The sequence below is a fragment of the Rattus norvegicus genome, chromosome 7 (genome assembly GCF_036323735.1).
Source record: "Rattus norvegicus strain BN/NHsdMcwi chromosome 7, GRCr8, whole genome shotgun sequence".
NCBI classification, from domain to species: domain Eukaryota; kingdom Metazoa; phylum Chordata; class Mammalia; order Rodentia; family Muridae; genus Rattus; species Rattus norvegicus.
In genome coordinates this window covers 40,087,893-40,112,539 of record NC_086025.1, presented here as the reverse complement: position 1 = coordinate 40,112,539, position 24,647 = coordinate 40,087,893, and the positions used below count along the sequence as shown (strand labels likewise).

The 24,647-nt window shown below is 35.1% G+C and overlaps 1 protein-coding gene across 1 annotated transcript in view; it reads left to right on the top strand.

Moving 5' to 3' along the window:
- Nucleotides 1–24,647, top strand: part of LOC120093145 (leucine-rich repeat and IQ domain-containing protein 1-like) — a 125,601-nt gene that overhangs the window by 91,211 nt on the left and 9,743 nt on the right. Inside the window, exons 7-8 of the mRNA XM_039080113.1 lie at nt 2,611–2,671; nt 16,971–17,091. Of these exons, the coding sequence (XP_038936041.1) occupies nt 2,611–2,671; nt 16,971–17,091 (182 nt within the window). The remainder of the gene's footprint in view (nt 1–2,610; nt 2,672–16,970; nt 17,092–24,647) is intronic.

The following is a 24,647-nucleotide window of genomic DNA, read 5'->3' as shown; positions in this document are numbered from 1 at the left end:
TTGTCACAAGGAGATTACTTTCTTCCTTTTTCTTTTTTCTTTTTTTCTTTTTTTTTCTGGAGCTGGGGACCGAACCCAGGGCCTTGTGCTTGCTAGGCAAGCGCTCTACCACTGAGCTAAATCCCCAACCCCGTCTTCCTTTTTCTATGGTGTAGTTTCCCTCCCTGTGTTGGAGTTTTCCATCTATTATCTTTTGTAGGGCTGGATTTGTGGAAAGATATTGTGTAAATTTGGTTTTATCATGGAATATCTTGGTTTCTCCATCTATGTTCATTGAGAGTTTTGCTGGATATGGTTTCCTGGGCATTTGTGTTCTTTTAGACATCTGTCCAGCATCTTCTCACTTTCCTAGTCTCTATTGAGAAATCTGGTATAATCCTGATAGGTCTGCCTTTAAATGTTACTTGACCTTTTTCCCTTAGTGCTTTTAATAATCTTACTTTGTGTTGTGCATTTGGTGTTTTGACTACTATGTGATGGGAGGAATTTCTTTTGTCGTCCAATCTATTTGGAGTTCTGTAGGCTTCTTTTATGTTTCTGGGCACCTCTTTCTTTAGGTTAAAGAAGCTTTCTTCTATAATTTTGTCGAAGATATATACTGGCCCTTTACGTTGGGAATCTTTGCTCTCTTCCACACCTATTATCCTTAGGTTTGATCTTCTCATTGTGTCCTGGATTCCTGAATGTTTTGGGTTAGGACCTTCTGGTTTTTTGGGTTTGTTTGTTTGTTTGTTTTGTTTTGTTTTCTGTTGTTGTTGTTGTTTTGCATTTTCTTTGACTATTTCTGTCAATGTTTTCATGGTATCTTCTGCCCCTGAGATTCTCTCTTCAATCTCTTGTATTCTGTTGGTGATGCTTATGTCTATGACTCCTGACCTCTTTCCTGGATTTTCTATCTCCAGTGTTATCTGCCTTTGTGATTTCTTTATTCTTTCAGTTTCCATTTTTAGATCCTGGATGGTTTTGTTCAATTCCTTCACCTGTTTGGTTGTATTTTCTTGTAATTCTTTAAGTGATTTATGTATTTCCTCTTTAAGTTTCTACTTGTTTACCTGTGTTGTCCTTATTTCTTATGGAAGTTTTTAATGTCCTTCGTAAAGTCCTCTATCATCACCACAAGGTGTGATTTTAAATCGTAATCTTGCTTTTCTGGTGTGTTGGGATATTTGCTCTGGTGGGAGAACTGGGTTCTGATGATGCCAAGTAGTCTTGGTTTCTGTTGCTTAGGTTCTTGAGCTTGCTTCTTGCCATCTGGTCATCTCTGATTTTAGTTGGTCTTGCTGTCTCTGAATGGAGATTTTCCTTCCTGTGATCCTGTGAGCCTGTAATTTTTGGAATGAGAGCGCTCCTGGCAGACCAGCTCTCTGCCAGCACGTTTTGGATCCAAGAGCTATGGAACAGTCCAAGCTCTGGGTGCAGGTGGAAATGAGAAGGCTACCCTGTGACTCCAGAGCCCTGTGCACTCTGGCTGGCCTCTCTTTAGGCATTCAGTGGAGAGAAAGTGGGGTCCTATCTGTGGGCTGTGGGCTTAAGTGGAAGAATACATCTGGCAGACCAGCTTACTGTGGGCATGTTTTGTGTCCTAGGGCTGTGGTATGCCCCACTGCTGAGTGCAAATAGAGACTGGAAAGTTCTGTGAAAAGGCAGCTTTAGTGTGACATCTGTATTTTTTTTATTAGTTCTTTTGGGTCATATTCACTTCCTTCCCTAAATCTTCACAGATCCAAAAACCCTTCTCTAACTACACGATTTGTGTCTTTTTCTTTAACACCACAACATTTTTTTAAGACACAGTCTCTGGTTAGACTGGGAATAACTGACTTAGAATTGGTTGTCTGTTCCACAAAGCCTGGGAGTCTGTCTATAACTCCACCTCTCTTCTCCACAGTGCTGTGATTCCAAACATTGACCACCATTCCTGAAGTTCTCATGCTTACATACCAAGCCCTTAATTATGTATCCATCTGTACAGCTTCCAAAGACAAAGTTTATTGAAAATAAAACATCAATATTCCAATAAAAATAAACTTCACTGTATATATTAAGGGTGTGCTTTAAACATGGTAAAGTATTAAAGGTAGGAAACTTTGCCTGCCTCAACTGAAATTTTACAATTGTAAAAATTAAGACTGGTAATGTGGGATTGGGATCACGACAATTGGACCAGGAGTTTAACCTTGTCTTTGACTATGTGATAACTTGATATCCATCCAGGGCTGTATCACACCCGCTTTCAAAGAGCCAAAGAAAAAGGGAGGAAAGGAAGGAAATATCATTTAAATACACTTAGTTTTCCTATAACTTAATAACTCTTACTGGCAATACCTTTAGATTTCTGTTCATTGATGTTTATATTTTAAAGGAGAGTTTTGAAGTATTATTCAGAAATTGTTTGTAAAAATTTATTTACATATAATGGAGGAAGAGTGTGTGTGTGTGTGTGTGTGTGTGTGTGTGTGTGTGTGTGTGTGTAATGGGTGTATTTATTTCATGTAACATAGTTTGAAGCTGTTTTCTCTATTTTATAAAAAGATATTTGAGCATTATAAAACATTCCTGTTCAATATTTATACCATAACTTGTTTTTCTTTTTTCTGTGTCACCATGTAGCAATCACTTCTTGCCCGAGTTAGATCCAGATGTACTTAATGGTGGAAGAGTTCAACTTGTGGTAAGAAATATGTTTAAGGTTAGAGAAAAATGAAAAATGTTATAGACACAAGTGATCAATAAAATCACTGTAGAGTATGCTCAGAATATGTTTAAACTATGAAAAGATGACAACTGTATCTATTTTGGGGCAACCTCAAATACCATGTGTTAAAATAATGTATGCTCTTGACTTCTAATATAATGTTATAATATGACAGTGTTTAAAATAATAATTTTATTTGACATATGTAAAAATATTAACTTATTACTATTTTTTAAACAAAATTACTCTGGATGGGAAATTGCTTAATGAGATTATAGCCTCAAAAAGTGTAAGAGTTGAAATTGTAGATTACACAAGGAAAAAGCAGCATCTTGGAGAGTTCCTATCTTGGAGAATCAAGCCATATTTCAAGTAACAAGTGATTATCATCAGCTTAACTTAGAAAAGTTTTATGGGGTGTAGTGAAACTTTGATAATTATTGTTAGAGCTTTAAAGACAAACTAAGGACACGGTAATAAGAGTGTAATGTTGAAAATTGAATGCATTTGCATGGTAAATTCACTTGTCTGTAAGCTACTTCAAGAAAGACTTCATAAATAGAGAAAGGAGCCACAGTAGAACCTTGAAAAGTGGGTCTCATCAAATGGAAAATTTTCAATACCATTGAAATTTTTAAGAGTAGGTGAGTATGTCGTACTTCTGTAGTTGGTAAAAGTGGATGACACATCCAATGTATAAAAACCAACAGATATTCATTATTACTGGTCAAGAAAATAAATTACCTTTTTGTTTTGCATGGAGTATTTTATGTCAAAATATACTTGTCTTTATGACAAAGTGGCTTTCAGAGCACTCACATACTATTTCTTGAACAATTTTTTGAAAGCCTTACTGCTTTCCTGTATAAACACACACACACACACACACACACACACACACACACACACACAGAGAGAGAGAGAGAGAGAGAGAGAGAGAGAGAGAGAGAGAGACAGCCAGCCTTGGAATCTATGTTCATATTCAAATTATCATGCATTAAATATTTGCTTGTATTTTTAGTAAAAGTTATCTGTGGTAGTTTCATGCATGTGGCCCTAGTAATATTTGCCAGTCTGTTAGTATTATACATATTATTAACAATATTTTTGTACATATTTATCAGCGGCTATTTTTGAGAAACAGAAGAGGGAAAGGCATTAAAGCAGAAAATAATTATTAATGTAAATAAATATTATATTATAACATAAGACATAATCAGTGTCGATTTCTGTGTGTTGGTAAGCTAGAAGATAATGCCTAGGTAAGGCTAAAACATGTAACCAAAAGGAATTCAAAAGTAAAAGAAAATATTACTTTAAAGTGTATTAGGAGCTCTATACCCAAATCCCATGGGGGAGAGAGCTGGCTCTCAGAAGTGTGAACAATCCTGAGAGCTCAGAGGTCACCACTTCAGCTCACATTTCTGGCCCAAGAGGAACCTGTATGGAAACCTCTGGACAGGGGAACCAAGGAACAATCTGGGACAGGACCCCTTCAGTCTCTACCTGCGCTAGGAGCTGAAAGCCAATCTCCAGGAGAGCTGACACACCTGAGAGCAGAAGAACCCATCTAAAGACCTCTGGACACAGGAAACAAGGAACAGTCTGGGGCAGGATACTTCTGGTTTACTCATGCTCCCAGAGCTAACCCTGTGACACAGATCTCTATACCTAGAACCTGCTGGAAGAAAGACAGTCTCTAGGAGTGCTGACACACACCAAATGCACAAAACAAAGTAAGATTATTAAAAGCAGTAAGGGAAAAAGGTCAAGTAACATACAAAGGCAGACCTATCAGAATTATGCCAGACTTCTCACCAGAGACTGTGAAAGTCAGAAGATCCTGGGCAGATGTTACACAAATGCCAGCCCAGATTATTATAACCAGCAAAACTCTCAATAAACATAGATGGAGAACCCAAGATATTCCATGACAAAGCCAAATTTACACAATGTCTTTCCATAGATCCAGCCCTACAAAGAATAGTATTTGGAAAACTCCAACACGAGGAGGGAAACTATACTCTAGAAATAGCAAGAAAGTAATCTTGCAACAAACCCAAAAGAAGATTGCCATACAAACATAATTCCACCTTTAAGAACAAAAGAAATAGGAAACAACAATCACTATTCCTTAATATTTCTGAATATCAATGGACTCAATTTCCCAATAAAAAGACATATAAACTAACAGATTGAAAACTTAAAGAGGACCCAGCGTTTTGCTGCAGGCAGGACACACACCTCAGTGACAGACTCTACCTCAGAGTAAAAAGCTGGAAAAAAAAATTCCAAGCAAATGGTCCCAAGCAAAAGCTTGAGTATCCATTCTAATATCGAATAAAATCAACTTGCAACAAAAAATTATCAGAAAAGATAAGGAAGGACACTTCATATTCATCAAAGGAAAAATCCACCAAGATGAACTCTCAGTCCTGAATATCTATGCTCCAAATGCAAGGGCACCTACATTCATAAAAGAAATCTTAATGAAGCTCAAAGCACACATTTTACCTCACACAATAATAGTGGTAGACTTAAACCCCCAACTCTTACCAAAGGACAGATCATGAAAACAGAAACTAAACAGAGACACAGAGAAACTAAGTAAGTTGAGAACCAAATGGATTTAACAGATACCAATAGAACATTTAATCCTAAAACAATAGAATATATCTTCTTCTCAGCACCTCATGGTACCTTCTCAAAAATTGACGATATAATAGGTCATAAAACAGGCCTCAAAAGATACAAGAAGATTTAAATAATCCCATGCATCCTATCACATCACCACAGACTAAGGCTGTTCTTCAATAACAGCAATGACCAAAAGCCCACATACATATGGAAGTTGAAAGACGCTTAACTCAATGATAACTTGGTCAAGGAAGAAATAAAAAAAATATTAAAAAATTTTTAGAATTTAATGATAATAAAGGCACAATATACCCAAACTTAGAGGACACAATGAAAACTTAGTGCTAAGAGGAAATCTAATAGCTCTGAGTGCCTCCAAAATGAAACTGGAGAGAGCCTACACTAGAAGCATGACAGCACACCTAAAAGCTCTAGAACAAAAAGAAGCAAATATACCCAAGAAAAGTGGATGGCAGGAAATAATGAAACTCGAGACTGAAATCAACCAAGTAGAAACAAAAGGAACTATACAAAGAATCACCAAAACCAGGAGCTGGCCCTTTGAGAAAATCAACAAGATAGATAAACCCTTAGCCAGAATAACCAGAGGTCACATAGAGAGTATCCAAATTAAAAAAAAAAAAAACCAGAAATGAAAAATGAGACATAACAACAAAAACCAAGGAATTCAAAAAAATCATCAGATCCTGCTACAAAAACCTATATTCAACAAAATTGGAATATCTGGATGAAATGGACAATTTTCTAGAAAGATAACAGGTGCAAAAGTTAAATCAGGATCAGATAAACCATCTAAGCAGTCCCATAACTCTAAAGAAATAAAAGCAGTTATTAAAAGTCTGCCAAACAACAAAAGCCCAAGACCAGATGGGATTACAACAGAATTGTATCAGACCTTCATAGAAGACCTAATACCAATACTGTCCAAGTTATTCCACAAAATGGAAACAGAAGGAACACTACTGAATTCCTTCTATGAAGCCACAATTACACTTATTCATAAACTACGCAAAGACCCAACAAAGAAAGAGAATTTCAGATCACTTTCTCCTAAGAATATTGATGCAAAAATACACAATAAAATTATCACAAACCAAATCCAAGAACACATCAAAATGACATCCATCATGTAGTCTTCATCCCAGGGATCCAGAGATGGTTCGATATATGGAAATCCATCAACGTAATCCACTCTATAAACAAACTCAAAGGAAAAGACAACATGATCATCTCATTAAATGCTGAGAAAGTATTTGGTAAAATTCAACACCCCTTCATATTAAAAGCCTTGGAAAGATCAGGATTACAAAGCCCATGCATAAACTTAGTAAAAGCAATATACAGTAAACTAGTAGCCAACATCAAACTAAATGCAGAGAAACTTGAAGCAATCCCATTAAAATCAGGTACTAGACAAGGCTGTCCACTCTCTCCCTGCTTATTCAATATAGTACTCAAAGTCCTCTCCAGAGCAATCAGACAACAAAAGGAGGACAAAGGGATACAAATTGGAAGGGAAGAAATCAAAATATCACTATTTGCAGATAATAGTATACTTCAGTGACCCCAAATGTTCCACAAGACAACTCCTAAGCCTGAAAAACAACTTCAGCAAAGTGACTGGATATAAAATTAACTCAAGCAAATTAGTATTCTTCCTCTATTCGAATAATAAACAGGCTGAGAAAGAAATTAGGGCAAGAACACCCTTTGCAGTAGTCATGAATAATGTAAAATACTCTAACTTAGCAAATGAACAATCTGTATGACAAGAACCTAAAGTCTTTAAAGAAAGAAATTGAAGAAGATCTCAAGAGACACAAAGATCTCCCATGCTCATGGATTGGCAAGATTAATATTTTAAAAATGGCCATCTTTCCAAAAGCAATATACAGATTCAATGTAATCCCCATCAAAATTCCAACTCAATTCTTCATAGTGTTTGAAAAAGCAATTTGTGAATTCATTTGAAATAACAAAAATCCCAGGATAGCAAAAACTATCCTTAACAATAAAAGAATTTCTGGGGGAATCACCATCCCTGATCTCATACTGGATTACAGAGCAATAGTGATTAAAAAAAAACTGTATGGTATAGGTACAGAGACAGGCAGATAGATCATTGGAATAGAATTGAAGACCCAGAAATGAACCCACACATCTATGGTCACTTGATCTTTGACAAAGGAACTAAAACCATCCAGTAGAAAAAAGTCAGCATTTTCAACAAATGTTGCTGGTTCAACTGGAGGTCAGCATGTGGAAAAATGCAAATTGATCCATTCTTATCACCCTGTACAAAGCTCAAGTCCAAGTGGATCAAGGACCTCCACATCAAACCAGATACACTCAAACTAATAAAAGAGAAGGTAGGGAAGAGTCTGGATCACATGGGTACTGGGCAAATTTTCCTGAACAAAAAAACCAATGGCCTATGCTCTAAGATCAAGAATCAACAAATGGGACCTCATAAAATTGCAAAACTTCTATAAGGAAAAGAACACGGTCAATAGGACAAAATGGCAACCAACAGATTGGGAAAAGATCTTTACCAATCCTACAACTGATAGAGGGCTAATATGTGATATATACATAGAACTCAAGTAGTTAGACTCCAGAAAATCAAGTAACCCTATGAAAAATGGGGTAGACCATTCAGAGCCTGCCCCACATGTGGCCCATATATATATACAGCCACCAAACTAGATAAAATGGATGACGCAAAGAAGTGCAGGCTGACAGGAACCGGATGTAGATCTCTCCTGAGAGACACAGCCAGAATATGGCAAATACATAGGTGAATGCCAGCAGCAAACCACTGAACAGAGAACAGGACCCCCGTTGAAGGACTCTGAGAAAGGACTGGAAGAGCTTGAGGGGGCTTGAGACCCCATATGAACAACAATGCCAACTAACCAGAGCTTCTAGGGACTAAGCCACTACCTAAAGACTATGCATGGACTGACCCTGGGCTCCGACCTCATAGGTAGCAATGAATAGCCTAGTAAGAGCACCAGTGGAAGGGGAAGCCCTTGGTCCTGCCAAGACTGAACCCTCAGTGAATGTGATTATTGGGGGGAGGGCAGTAATGGGGGAAGGATGGGGAGGGGAATACCCATAAAGAAGGGGAGAGGGAGGAGTTGGGGGATGTTGGCCTGGAAACCAAGAAAGGGAATAATAATCGAAATGTAAATATGGAACACCCAAGTTAATAAAGATAAAAAAATGGGGTAGAGAGTCACACAAAGAATTCTCAGCTGAGGAATATCAAATGGCTAAGAAGCACCTAAAGAAATGTTCAACATCCTTAGTCATCAGGGAAATGCAAATCAAAACAACCCTGAGATTCAATCTTTCACCAGTCAGAATGGCTAAGATAAAAAAAACTCAGGTGACAACAGATGCTGGCTAGGATATGGAGAAAGAGGAACACTCCTCCATTGTTGGTGGATTGAAAGCCGGTACAACCCATCTGGAAATCAGTCTGGAGCCTCCTCAGAAAACTGGACATAGTATATCTGAGGACACAGCTATAACACTCCTGGGCGTATATCCAAAAATGCTCCAACATATAACAAGGACACATTCTCCACTATGTTCATAGCAGCCTTATTTGTAATAGCCAGAAGCTGGAAAGAACCCAGATGTCCTTCAACAGAGGAAATGGATACAGAAAATGTTGTACATCTACACAATGGAATATTACTCAGCTATCAAAAACAATGACTTTATGAAATTCATAGGCAAATGGAAGGAACTGGAAAATATATCCTGAGTGAAGTAACCCTATCACAGAAAAACACACATGGTATGCACTCATTGATAAGTGGCTATTAGCCCAAATGCTTGAATTGCCCTAGATGCACAGAACACATGAAACTCAAGACGGATGATCAAAATGCGAATGCTTCACTCCTTCTTTAAAAGGGGAACAAGAATACCCTCGGCAGGGAATAGGGAGGCAAAGATTAAAACAGAGGCAGAAGGAACACCCATTCAGAGCCTGTCCCATATGTGGCCCATACATATACAGCCACCAAACTAGATAAGATGGATGAAGCAAAGAAGTGCAGGCTGACAGGAACCGGATGTAGATCTCTCCTGAGAGACACAGCCAGAATATGGCAAATACATAGGTGAATGCCAGCAGCAAACCACTGAACAGAGAATAGGTCCCCCGTTGAAGGAATCAGAGAAAGAACTGGAAGAGCTTGAAGGGGCTCGAGACCCCATATGTACAACAATGCCAACCAACCAGAGCTTCCAGGGACTAAGCCACTACCCAAAGACTATACATGGACTGACCCTGGGCTCCGACCTCATAGGTAGCAATGAATATCCTAGTAAGAGCACCAGTGGAAGGGGAAGCCCTGGGTCCTGCTAAGACTGAACCCCCAGTGAATGTGATTGTTGTGGGGAGAGCGGTAATGGATGGAGGGTGGGGAGGGGAACACACACACACACACACACACACAAAAAACAAAACAATGACTTCATGAAATCCATAGGCAAGTGATGGAACTAGAAAATATCATCCTGAATGAGATAACCTAATCACAAAAAAACTCACATGGTATGCACTCACTGATAAGCCCAAAAGCTCGGATTACCCATGATACAATCCATAGACTATATGAAGCTCAAAAAGATAAACAACTACAGTACGAATGCTTTAGTCCTTCTTAGAAGAGGGAATAAAAATGTTCATAGGAGATATGGAAACAAAGTTTGGGGCAGAGATTGAAGGAATGGACATTCAGTGCCTGCCCCAATTGGGGATCCAGCCCCTATACATACAGCCACCAAACACAGACAATATTGCTGATGGCAAGAAGTGCTTGCTGACAGGAGCCTGATATAGCTGTCTCCTGAGAGGCTCTGCCAGAGCATGACAAATACAGAGGCAGATGCTGGCAGCAAACCATTGAACTGAGAATGGTGTCCCCAGTGGAGGAGTTAGAGAAAGGATTGTAGAAGCTGAAGGGGTTTGCAACCCCATAAGAACAACAATACCAACTAACCAGAACTCTCAAGGACTAAACCATCATCCAAGAGTATACACGGACAGACTTATTGCTACAGTTGCATATGTAGCAGAGGATGACCTTCTTGGGCACCAATGGAAGGAGAAGCCCTTGGTCCTGCTAAGGCTGAACCCCCAAATGTAGGGAAATGTCAGAGCAAGGAGACAGGAAGGAGTAGATGGGTGGGTGGGGGAAAGGGGTTAACATTTGATATGTAAAAACTAAAAATAAAAAGGGAAAAGTTTTAGGAAATATGTCAACAATAGTGAAAATTATGTTGATAATTGATTAAAATTGATAAACAGATCATTCTTGGATTTTCCAGGTAATACCCATAGTTTGCATTAATCTGGAATTAGATTTGGCTTTGAAATTAGAGAATATAGTTATTATTTAATTCTCCATTTCATTTTAGCATATCTATTAATGTTGTAATTCCTCAGAAATATTTTTGGTAATATTGTTAAGGTGCCATGGGTATAATGCCATGGGTGCCATGTTTCTAGATTACATGGTGGTACAGAGAACCTCTGTTGTTATATAATGTTTCTTCACCCTCTCCACAATGTTCCCTGACTTAGGTGTCGGTCTTGGCGGTAGATGCACCTCTTTTGGGGTTGAGGACACCAGTATCACTTAATCCCTGTATTAAGATCAGTTTTGGTTTTCTGTAATAGTTTGATTGCTGCAAAAAGAAATTATTTTGTTTTGTGTTGTCTTGACTCAAGGTGAGAGCTACACCTTTCTGTGGGTGTAATGGTAAGTTTGAGAATACAGTTAGGAATTATTCTTTCTAGTAAATAGTGGCAGTAGGTTCTCCTTTACAATCCATGATCTCACTAGTTCCGGGTAGTTGGCCAGGTATCCAGTACCAGGTATGACTTCCCTCCTGCTGAGTGTCCTCTAAGTCTAGTTAGAGAGTTTATGGTTACTTCCATGGTATAAATGCCACTCTTGAACCTTTAGGGGTATCTTTGAATGCTGGTCAGTGTTGTGGTTCATGCTGATATAGAAGGGGAAAACCTTACATGACCTACACTTACACCTATAAAAGCAACTAATGATAGAGAGAGAATCTTTCTTAAGAACAATCCCTCTAATTTGTTATAAAATACTATTTGTTCTGCTCTGAAATCATATATATAAAAGCAACATTAAACAAACTTAACAGACTATATCTATATACTTACATGTATATGTATCCAACAAGATAATAATATATATGTCACAATAGTAAAGAGAAAGAGGCCATACATTTGAAGAGGGAATTAATAGGTTACATAGCTAGACTTGAAAAAAAACTGACAGTTTCTTTTGAAGGTAAACAAACGTGTCTCAGATGAGCTAACAGTATCATACTGAACATTTTCTAAAAGAACTAAACATATTGTGAATGCTAAGAAGTGCTTGCTGACAGGAGTCTGATATAGCTATCTTCTGAGAGGCTCTGCCAGAGCATGACAAATACAGAGGAAGATCCTTGCAGCCAACCATTAGACTGAGCACAAGGACCCCAGTGGAAGAGTTAGGTAAAGGACTGAAGGAACTGAAGGGGTTCGCAGCCCCATAGGTAGAACAACGATGTCAACCAACCAGACACCCCAGAGCTACCAGGGTCTAAACCACCAACCATGGCTCCAGCCGCCTGTGTAGCAGAGGATGGCCTTGTCAGACATCAATGGAAAGAGAGGCCCTTGGTCCTGGGAAGGCTCGATGCCCCAGTGTAAAGGAATGCCAAGGCAGTGAGATAGGAATTGGTGTGTAGGGAGTGATAGAGCACCCTCATAAAAGCAGGGGGAGGAGTGATGGGACAGGGGGATTGAAGAAAGGAAACCGGGAAAGGGAATAACATCTGAAATGTAAATTAATAAAATAACCAATTAAAAATTAAATAAATAGTACTACAGGGGATGAATATGACCAAAATGGTTTGCATAAAATTCTCAAAGAATTTTTAAAAGTATTTAAAATGTAGCACAACTCTTTATAGTAGTTTTGTTTTTGACAGCTCCAAAATGTAACCAAAATCCACTCAGTGGGAAAAAAAATATAGCAATGGAACACTGGTAAATGAATTTACAATAAAAGGATTGTACAGCAATAAGCAAGATAACTATTAGCATGGAGAAAGAACATGACACTAGCTATGAGGAGTTTGCCTCAGATTCCTATGTAGTAAATACTGTACAACTTCTCTTATGTAACATTCTGAAAATCACAGTATTAACAGTAGCGAATCAGTAGTTACTAGTTAGCCTCAGTATGATGGAAATGGTTTTCTTTTAGATTGAAACTTTTTTGACTTGGTTATAGTGGAAATTATACCAACGTATACATGCAATAGAACTACAAGCAAAAGAAATATTACAGGTAAAATCTGCTCAATGCGAATCAGTGTCTGCACTTTAGTAGTTTTGCATCCCAAATATTAATTTGTTGACTTGTTAGAAGCAAGGGTAATTGTTGTTACATAAAAATTACTGAGCAAGCAAGACTTAGAATGGAAAGGAAATGGTTGACATGGTTTTCTGAAACTTCCCTGCAAGTTTTAATTCAAAACTTTCAAAATATGAAATTTTAGTAATAACAATTTAACATTATTAAACTTTATTCAAAGTCTATGTGTTTCATTGCATATAAATTACCTAGCTAGATAGATGATAGATAGATAGATAGATAGATAGATAGATAGATAGATAGATAGATAGATAGATAGATAGATGATAGACAGACAGATATTTAAAGCATGGGAATTATCTTTCCCACACTTATCAAACATAGTTCCCACTCACTCTGCATTATTAATAAGGTGAATATGTACAATGATAATTCCCTACTGTGAAGAAAAGATCTTTGTCATTCAGCTCTACATAAGTAAAAGTGAGATTTTAAGACCTACAAAGAGTCAGTACTGTAGATTATTGAAATATTTAAAATGAGTAGACTACATTTAGATCTTACAGACACGATATACAGTGAAAAAGCATCTCACAGGAAATCATTAAAATTCATCTTAGTTATGAAAAGAAGAGTCATATTTAGCAAAAGGGACACTTACTGAAAATTATTCATCATCTTGGTTGGTTTTGCATTATAATGTTTATGATGTTGATAAGCAATAAGAATTTTCACCTCTAGGTGGAAAACACATTGATAACTGAAACATCCTCCTTTGAGGATGTTAGTGTGCTCCCAAAAGAGTATAAGTAAATACATAAAAACAAACAAACCACCACCAACAACAATAATAACAGCGATTAAAAAACAAAAAACAAACAACAAAAAACCTTTACAAGGGAACTTACAAGAGAATTTCATCTTTAAAACCCTTGATTTTCTCTTCCTTAAAACAAGGTCTGTGTAATAAAAAACTTCGATATTTGTTTTTAAGATATGATATTAGGGAGCTAGAGACATGGCTTGGTGTTTGAAATAACTGCTTGTTCCTGTAGAGGACCTGACTTCTATTACCAGCACCCACATAAAGTTTTGCCCAATCTGTATCTTCAGTTCCTGGGGAATCAACACCCTTTTCTGGCTTCTTTGATGTCAGGATGCAAGTAATTCACATATGACCAAGCAGATAAAACACCATACATATAAAAAAGTAAATAAACAAATAATTTAAAGTGTGATGTTGTTATGTCTTGACTTTAAATATTTCTTACAATCATATAGATTAAACAGCTGTTCCTGTTCTTTAATAAATAATATAAAATGTTACTGTTGGTTAAAATGTGGCAACTGTAGGAAGATCAGACCCTAAATATTTGGAGAGTCTGTTCAAAATTCATGTCCTTTCCATGAGATAGAAGTAAGCTTTAGAATTGCATAGATGAACTAGGAAAGGACACTTGTCCAGAAAAAGAAATGTTAAAAAAATTCTTTCCAAAATTACTGTTTAGTAAATAATTGGTACAGAATTCCATTTAGAATATTGTATAAATTATGTTGTTTGTTTATACCATTATTTAACATTATGACATTTGACATATACTTTTGCAACATAAATATTTAATGTGTGGTTAGTTATATTGTTTTAAGAACAATTCTTTTATATTCATTGAACTCATATTGTTTAACTTAAAACACAAAAAAAGATATTTGGGAAAATACTTGTGTACTAAACGTGTAAATGTTTCTTTTGTGTTGTCTCTACACAATATGCTATGACATCTACATACATGGCATTTATATTGTATTAGTTGTTACTAGTAACGTATACATGTTTAAGCTATAGGGATGGATTCTGTAAGTTACATGTAAGAATTGCATCATTTGACATATGTGACTTGTCATCTACAGTACTTACCAGGTCCTGGAAACTGTGGAAATGCTAAATAAGTATTTTTGTGTGTTCTGTCTATGTTTAGGTTACTTTGGCAAATACATAAAAGAAAAACTTAATGAAAGGAAGCTCACTGTTTCAGGAACTGCAGTCCATAGTCACTAGTATCTGTGTTTCTGGAATTATGGTGATAGCAGCTAAGAGATAGAAACAGGAAGGCACCCCCAGGACAAGACATAGCCCCTAGTAACCTACTTCTACTTCTAAATTACCCACCCTTCAATTTTTTCCATCTCCCAATTATTCCAACAGATTTTCAGTTAATCAATGGATTAAGCCACAGATTCTGTGAGGCCTCATGATTCAATCACTGACCATTAGGTCTACTAGCTCAGACCAAGCCATCAGAATATAAGCCTTTTTGAGAAATGCATTCTATCCCAATAACAGAAATCATAGAGTAGAAAAGAGATAGATAGATAGATAGATAGATAGATAGATAGATAGATAGATAGATAGATAGATAGACAGACAGACAGATAGACAGATTTAGTTGATATGACAGGAATAAAGTCAACATTTCAGATATAGTATTTAAATATTAATAATCTATGGAACATACCATATTCACTGACAGACATGGATTGAGTCTGTGTGTAAGAATTCTAGGCTTTGTAGGAGAAAGTGGTCGAGATTCCACCTGTCAGGATCAGTCTTCCCATGAAATAAAACAAAACTTTCTGCAAGTTTAATTTGAAGCTGTTAGATGCCACTTTTGTGAAGGCATGTGTTACTGTTAAATTTAACTTTAAAATGTGATTTTCTATGTTTTATGGTTTGAATTTAAGAGTTGGCCTGAAGGTTTGTTTATGGAGGGCTTGATAAGTTTGCTCATGAATTCATATGTCAATAGCTGTTTGGGACTACTCCATAGTGTATACAAATTTAAAATGTGTTATACAAAATAAATATGCACAAATGGAACATTAAAAGAAAGTTTATTTGGGGAAAATGCAATAATTTTAATCATTCGTGAGTGAGAGTAAGAAGATGGGAAAAGAATGGGAAGGAAAATGGCTGCTTATGGTCTTATCTCTAGATAGTGCCAGGACAGGCAGGAGGAGGCTTTCCGAAGAAGAAAGGGGAGGGGAAGAATGGTGACAGAAGAGGAGGAGGAAGAAGAAGAGGGTGCAGGAGAGGGTAGGAATGAAGGAGAGAAGGGGGAACAGAGGGAGGAAGAGAAGAAGGATCTGGGGTAAGAAAAATAAAGGGTCTGAGGTTAAAATTAAAGCACTGAGAAGGTGGAGGAGGAGGTGGGGGGAAGGAGGTGAAATCTAAAAGTGAAAGAGGATATTTAGATTCTGCTTCCTTGAGTCTGTATAATTCATTACGCAGATAACTTTTTAACCACAGTGGTGGTTTCTTGTCTTCATTTCACTGTGTTTAAGTTTTCCTCCCATCAAACATTTAGAACAATACTCTCTCACAGGGATCCAATTATGCAGTGGTTTGGGGTAGATCCCATCCACTTAGAGGCTGTTTTCTTTTCCATAAGAGTATATTCCCCAGTTCACAGCTCACTCTTGATAAATTCCTATGATGCCAGGCATTCCGTAAGAGAAGATCCTTTAGGTAAGAAGCAACTCTATATTGGTGCTGAACATCAGTGTAACATAGTAATAAAGGTACAAAATTAATTTTAGATGAAATGAATGATACACTGGGTGTACGAAATATGTCTTGAAATTACTATATATTTAACATGACCTCAAAATTAGACCATTTAAAGTGTAATATTTACACGGAGATTGGTTATAATGAAAGGATGTATATAGTCTCTGATGCAATGGTACACAAATAGGGAAAACTCATTTAGAGGACTGTTGACAGAAAATGCTCCTATATCCAGTGTAAGTACATATACTGGGGAAAAATCTAACATGACATTTCTAACATTTAATTAGTATTAAATAATATACTTGGTCAGTAAGTGATGTTAAGCTGTTTAAAGTTTCACCCACTGCTTTTAAGATTGATTTTCATCAAAATTACTATAGTAAAATGTTTTCTTTTGTTGTGCAGACTCAAATGGCAAACCTCAATTTTAAAATCGCCTCTTATTTGCAAGAAAATACTTTGACATAGTGCATTTGTTCTGCCTGGGCAGCAATAAAGGATTGTGGGATCATTTTGAAGAAGGTTGTTTGACAGAGCCTGTTTGTTTATTTGGGGTAATGTGAGCTGCATTCAGAAAAATGCCATATTTTGTTTCATGATTGTATACATTCTCCCCCATTGCTCCCAGGCAAGACTTGTAAGCAGAGAAGACACGGATTTAGACCTTTTTTCCATGACCAGTGCAAGTACTTTGTCTGTGAACAAAGAAAAAAAAAGCCAGACACACAGATACTCGACGGGATCCTCAAGTAAGCTATGGTTTCCTTCAGAATTAATTTAGAAATCAAAAATGAATCGACAGAGGTTATTGCCAGCAAGCTTTCTTTAACAGATAGGGGGTAGGGGGCCAGCCACCTGTGCTGCCCACAAACAAGCCTTTGGCCTCTTTTCTTCCCTTGCATTTCTCCTTTGATATAGACCAAATTAAATTATTTCTGAAATTAACAACACCGGTATTTCTTTAATTATATTATGGAAATCAAGCTTCTTCACTGCTCTAGGCTCTTGAGCCTGTTGAATTCCTTGATCTGCTTTCTAATAATTTTTAGGGTAACTTTTAAAGGTTAAATGTGCATGTTCGATAGTGCATTTGGGCCTTTATTGCTTATAAATATTATAAAGAAAGTTATTTTTTTAAATTCAAATATAGCAGAATTTTGTATGGTAAAGTGTCAAATGAAAATGTTTTTAAAAAGTAGTTTAATTTGGAAAATGCCATGATGTTAACTGGTGAACTTAGACTCATGCCTATATCATATATCTATTATCTGTTACATTTAATTTAGGAACAAAACAGCTTGATGTACTAATGTATAAATTATATCAACGAAAACGTATAATAGCTAGAAACATTGAGAACAGTAAATATTTATTTGAAAATTATTAAAAATTTTGAAAAATATTGGTATTTTATGGAAATAATCCCTAAGTTTTGCTGTCTTCATTTAATTTACATCCTAGACAATTTGTAATATACTATAATATGATAGACTAATATAAAAACTTTATTTCATATCATATGGGTTAATTTCCCAAAACACAATGAGATTCAAATCTACACATAGGGTCATACAACATTGTAATTATTCATTTTGAAAGCTTGAATACTCCTTGATCCGATATGTATATAAATCAATATTCTATTAAATGTGAAAATTCCATAGTTGGAGCTTTCCAGATAAAACCTGAAAATCATTCTTAGGCTCTCATTTTTCATCCAAATTCTTGAACTTTGGTGGGTTATAAGAATTTAAATCCCTTTATGCGTGTAAATTAACTGGGTGATTCACCTTTATAAAATTATTTCAATATATCTAATGTTCATATTTTCCTGATTTTTTTAAGGATCTTACAATACTTGCATTTCTATTATGTGACTATAGTACCTGGTTAGTTTCTCTGCATAGTTTAAAAATATTTTCTTATTATTGACGTAAACAAAATTACTTATCAAAGATAAATTACTGTGTTCTTGTTAGAATATCCCGATCACATTGATTTCAACTGTGACACACATCCATGAATAATACTGTCCATCTTATACAATGAATATCAGTTTTAATCACTGTGAATAAAAATAGACAACCTAAAATGCTAAAGAAAAACAAACTTGTTTTCTCCCCACACAGAGGATAAAATCCTTTCATCAGGACTTGAATGTAGTTTATTGGCAGAGAGTTTGTTTAGCAAGCACAGAGCCTAATTTTGATCCCCAGCACTGACAAAATACAATAAAAGAAAAAAAAAAGAAACAACACTAACATGAAATTATTGTTCATTATATGCCATCACAAACTTACATGGCTCAATAAACCAACAACTATACACAGAGCTCTATGCTTCATATGACATTGATCCTAGGGTTATAGAGCATACATGAACATTAAATAAAATTTGTGAGTTCCATTCTTTTATTTAGCTTATTATTTGTGCTTAACATTGTATTATTTTTACATTTCTAACAATGTCATATAAATGTGTTGTGAACATATTAGAATAACTTTTATGTTCTTTTATCCTACCCCATAGCCTACAGATTCCTATCTCCACCTAATACAATCTTTAATACACTAAAATAATACTATTTCAACTGCCTGAAGTTCTTACTAGTTGACGATAGATGGCTGTATTGCAAACACTAACAATCTTTTAATATACTAAGTAAGTGAAATTCTCTAATAAGCCACTTTAGAAAAAGATTATATTAAATGACAAAATAACTGGATAAGAACTTAGTCATTGTAATTATTCATCTACTCTGCCAGCAGCAGAATACAATTGTAAAGACTGTGAGTTCTCACATCAAACATTACCTAGTCATCCCTAAAGGGTTGCTGTTAGAATCAAATAGAAAGCGTTCGGAATAACATCGGGTCAAATAAGCGATAATAACTGTTTTTATAGTCATCGCCAAGGAATGAAAGCTGACTTATTATACAGAGATCTCAAGGGTACAGATAAATAGGCTAATTTGTTATATTTATATGAATATGAACTTTACTCTTAGTCATATGACCAAAAATAGTTGGTTTAGCCTTTTAGTCTATAGAGATCCTTTAACCTTCAAAGATTTTACAAACTGCACTTTCATGGCCCTGGGCCAACCACTTACAGCTTTGAAAGCTCTTTCTCCTTGAGCTTTCCCTCTCTCTTTCTCTCTCAAAGCTTGTCACCTTGTTAAAAACTAAAGCATTTCTTTGTTACTTTGAAGGCCACATCTAGAAAGTGGTTTATGGGTCACAGCTGTGAAACCCTCTTTGAGCCTTTGGACTCCTACAGACATTTCCCTTCCCGGTTGCAGTAATAGTGCAATGTGTATTCTTTGTGATCAGATGAACTCTGGTCCTAATATCCTACATCTACTATCAGACACAAGTCGGAGGACTGTGGGTAAGTTAAATTCTAAGCAGTTTCCTCTGAAAAGCAGAGGTTACAATGTTTCTCTCACAGGCTATTATGAAGAAATGAGCAAAACTATGTAAAACAGGTGACATTGTTTAACATATTGAAAAGGCTGAAACAATTGGACCCACTGTTTTCTCCGTCTGTTGTAGCTTTTGTGTCTTATTGCATTGTTCTAAACAAAGGCTCAGCAGAATTGTCTGCATTTTGTATGTTCTTTTACTTTGCCAGCCCTCAGAAGCAATTACGTTTTGGCCTAGAAAATTCCTAATTTTTGTGCCCTTTCATTTTAACTTTTCCTTAAAAGAAGCCCAGATTACCATCACTGTCTAGATTTCCAAACCATCTTAAGGTTTGCAAAGAAATAATGGAGGTTGACTTGCTATCCATCACTTGAATGTCAAGAAAGTATCTTATTTAAGGAAGAGTTAGGCGAAGTGTTTTTATTTTACTAATTGTCTTGGCTTATTCTGTTTTTCTCATTTAATATATATTATCTAATATATATCACAGTAACAGTTTTACTGTAAATGTAAATCTTTCTGGGTCAGAGATTCCACATTCTGAAGAAATAAAAGAATAAACATTAACAGAGTGTTTATCGCAAATTTGTTCAAATACTGAAGCAATGTAAAATGAGATTTGAAAGGAAACTTAGTTTTCAATATGTCTTAAGGTGTAAAACCTGGCCTTCTTCCTAATAATGAATACCTAAAGAAGACTACAGAAATTTGCTTAGTGTTTTGAAAACTTAATACTAGTAGAAAATGTATTCTGACTACTTACTGACTCAGATATATTGATATTATTTTTTCAGTTCTTATCCTAAAATGATAAATTTTGTGATCAAAAGCATGAATGGCAGTTTTTGACCTTCATGTCCAATAACTAATGTAGACTGAGAGTTAGTAATAGAATCTAAATTATAAGTAAATTCTAAAAATAACTGCTTTTATTTCAAGTGGAATGAGCACATTTAATAATATAATTTAATGTTTTCAAATCAAGAATCATTGGCATGTTGCATATTGATGCATGTCTCTTTATACAAATATATACATATGAGTAATTTGGGCTAAACTATACTTATGATCATATGCTGAATGAATTTAATTCTTAAGTATTATGACACATATATTTGAAATGTTATATAAAACACATAACCACAGCAGTTTAGATATCTACAATGTATGAAACACTCCTACAAGCCTATAACAAAAAGGTTGTCCTGTAAACAAATGTTGTCTTTTATACAATGTATACACAGAAGACACACTGAGAATAGAGATTTACTGCTATACTCATAAATTTTTATTACTTTATCTTTCAGTGAATATTTTCTGTTTCTAAACTAAATAAACTATATACAACTCTTCAAACTCTATGTGTGATTTAGAGTGATAATAAAAGATTTTCATGTACCAGACCTGTATTTATGATGGAATTCAACCAACATGAATGTGAGCTTTTTAAGAACTTGGCCTCTATAGTTGGGGAAATTTTCTCCCAGAATCACGAAACAGATTCTACTGACCATACTCATGTCATGCTAATTTTATAAGTTTATGGATCTTGGTCTCTATTCCTAGAATTTCATGTTCTACATAAGGGAATTAAATGAAATATTCTCAGTTTCACAGAAAGCTCCTGATATATAGTAGGTCCTTAATGTATATTGACTGTGTGAATGTATGTATGAATGAGTGAATGCATGGGCAAATGAGAATTCCCTGAATACATAACAGCAAAAAAAGGATAGCATCCTTCACTGGAGGTAAGGTATACCAATGCAGGAAGCAAAAAGCTTTGGTAGAAATTCAACAGTCGATTCTCTAGTGTCTAAAAATATCTGTCCTGCCCCAAGACCTCACATTTATAAACATTTATGATGAAAATCTGTCAATATGTGAAGGACTTCATTTCTGGTAAATTTTTCAAATAAGTCAGTCATGAGGCACAAACCTCTGGAGTTCCTATTTATATGAAGTCAAGTCATCATTTGTTCATTCAAAAGGGAATGTGGCTTATGCTTTGTTGATTCAGTATATCACACAAAGAAGAATACAGAGCAAGATCACCCTGTCTACCCATCACAGAGTTATTGATCTATATAAATATTTGCTGAGAATTTGGGCTCATGATTTGGTCTTAAACATCAGGGAAAGCTTATCAGAGGGCAGACTGTACTCACACTCCAGTAAAATATTCAAAATGTTCATCTTGTTGCAACACTTTTTTAAAAATATTTTCATGAGAACATGAGCATGAATTGTATTATAAAAGAGAGATTTTAAAGAAATCCCTTTATTGCAAATCATATTGTGCAGCTGCATTTATTGGTAACTGGTAATAACTTGATAATGAATATAAATTCATAAGTTCAGGTGCTAATTATTGCTTTCTGACTAGAATAGCATGTAAATGTATAGATATTGAGAGTAAATACAAAGAACATTTGTATACAAAGTAAATTGGATCCAGTCTTCAATTCACAGCTTGGACTATATTAAGCGGTATTTTATTCACAGTATTTTAGGCATGAAATTGAGAAAAAATGTCACTAAATAAATGTTTATTGATAATCAAGTATAAATCAGTGACTAGTATATAACATAAATATAATTCTCCATTAAATTAAATTTCTAAATTCTAATATTTTTTAAAACATTAGTCTCTCTCTATATCTCAATATTATGTCTCAATATTATGTCCACAGCAAATATTATGATTTTGCAATAGAGGAGAGACATCCATTTTGCTTTCAAATATATGAAAATCCAACTAGCACTGGGCCATCTAGACATTTATGCTACTTTAAAAAACATCAGTTTTTTTTATGAAATACCTTTTTTTTCTCTCTGGAAGCATTGATAAAAAAAAACTCCTTCCACTACAAATGTGCTAATATCTCAAAGTAGTAATTTTTGCAATTTAAGAACCAATGCATGTAGCTTCCTGTCAGCTCTTTCAACTGTGAAGATGCTTGATTAAATGAGGTTGTGTATGTTTCAGAGAAACTCCATCAAACATAACACTTGTTACCCTTGAGCAAAACTCCGTAATATGTTATTTTTATGAGTTATCATCTGAGTAGATCTAGTTACTACCACAAGGAGTATTCTTCATAGACTACTGATATGAGAGCCTCCTTAGAGGGACCTTGACACCTTAATATGGCTGTCATTATGGGATAGCACCTGTTTGAGGTCAACAGAGAAACCATTTTGAATACAAAAAATATATATCAGGTCATACTTGATTGTATCTCACCAGCCAAAATAATAGACCCCCCCATCAGAACATCTTGCTATTAAAGATGAGAAAAGCACAATCATGTTTATTTAATATTACCACATTTATTAATTAAATGAAACTATAATATCAACTGATACATTATGATAATAATAGATAAATGATGACAGTTCACCATACATACACATATAAATACTTACATGCATACATACATACATTGATACATACATACATACATACATACATAGGATAAAATAGATGATAACTCTCAAAAATGTAGGGAGCATTACCTCCTAATTCTTGCTACATGACTATAACTATACATTGATTTTTAAAGTTTTCAAATACTATCGTTTCTTTGATGCGTTTACCTGCCCATTTTGTCATCAGACTTTACAAGCATTTTGCCTATTCCTAACATATATCCCTTTTAAAAACCAAAGCTTCAATAACTACAACCAGCTCTTGACTACTTTTTATAGGTCTCTCACATTCCAAATGTTGAATTCATACACATTATTTTTCACTAAATATTAGAAACTTCTTAGACTTATGTTAATTATCTGTTAGTTTTATGCTCGAACATATTCTAGTTATATTTAATTATGTCTAGCTTGCATACGTTCATATAAACTGAAACTATATATTTAAAATAATAAATTAAATTTCCTTCCTATTCACTAAATGACTAGAATTTTACTTATACCTAGATTTTTAAAGAGTAAACATGAAAGAATTAAGTGAGTAATTAAAAAGAAAACTCTTACAGTTGTATAATTCTAGAATAATTTCTACAATCATCTATCTTAAGGAATATGATATGAAGAAATCTCTTATTTTTGTCTATTTTTACAAGGTTCTTAGGACACACGATTCTTAATGTTATGAAAGTATATGTTTATGCTTTTATGACCGTAACTGAAAATCTATGCTAGTATTCATTGAACACATTAAACAATTTGGTAACAGAAATTTTCCAAAGCTTTGAATAGTAGACAGGAAATTGGTTCAAAAATATAAAGGATATAGAAATCTAAAACTACCTTTTAATTAACTGTTTATGAAGCTTAAATTATTATGTCGAAGGTATAAGATCATTAAACAATAGAGATATTTGAGAGATAGATAGATAGATAGATAGATAGATAGATAGATAGGCCAAGATTTTACTGCATTCACACACTGATAACTTTTCTTCATTTTTACTTTTATATGCCTGATTCCTAGATAAGCTATAAGCCCTAGCCAATGCTTATACAAGCAAATATCTATCTTACATTTTTTCTTTTCCAATGATTTTGTCTATATTCTTATTGTATTAAATCCATGCTTTGTTACTAAATATAAATCAAAATTTCTTCTTTAAGATAAATTCTAGTCAGGTGGGCCCTAGTGACATACACCTTTATTTCCAGTACTGAGGAGGGAAAGGAAGGCAGAATTTTGAGTTGGAAAACAACATGTTCTTCTACAGAACAAGTTCTAGAACAACCAGAGCTACACTGAGAAACTGTGTTACTAAAAAAGTAGAGAAAAAGGAAGAAAGGAAGGAAGGAAGGAAGGAAGGAAGGAAGGAAGGAAGGAAGGAAGGAAGGAAGACAGAAAGAAGAAAGAAAAAAGACTCCAGTTATACAAAACTAAATTTAAATTA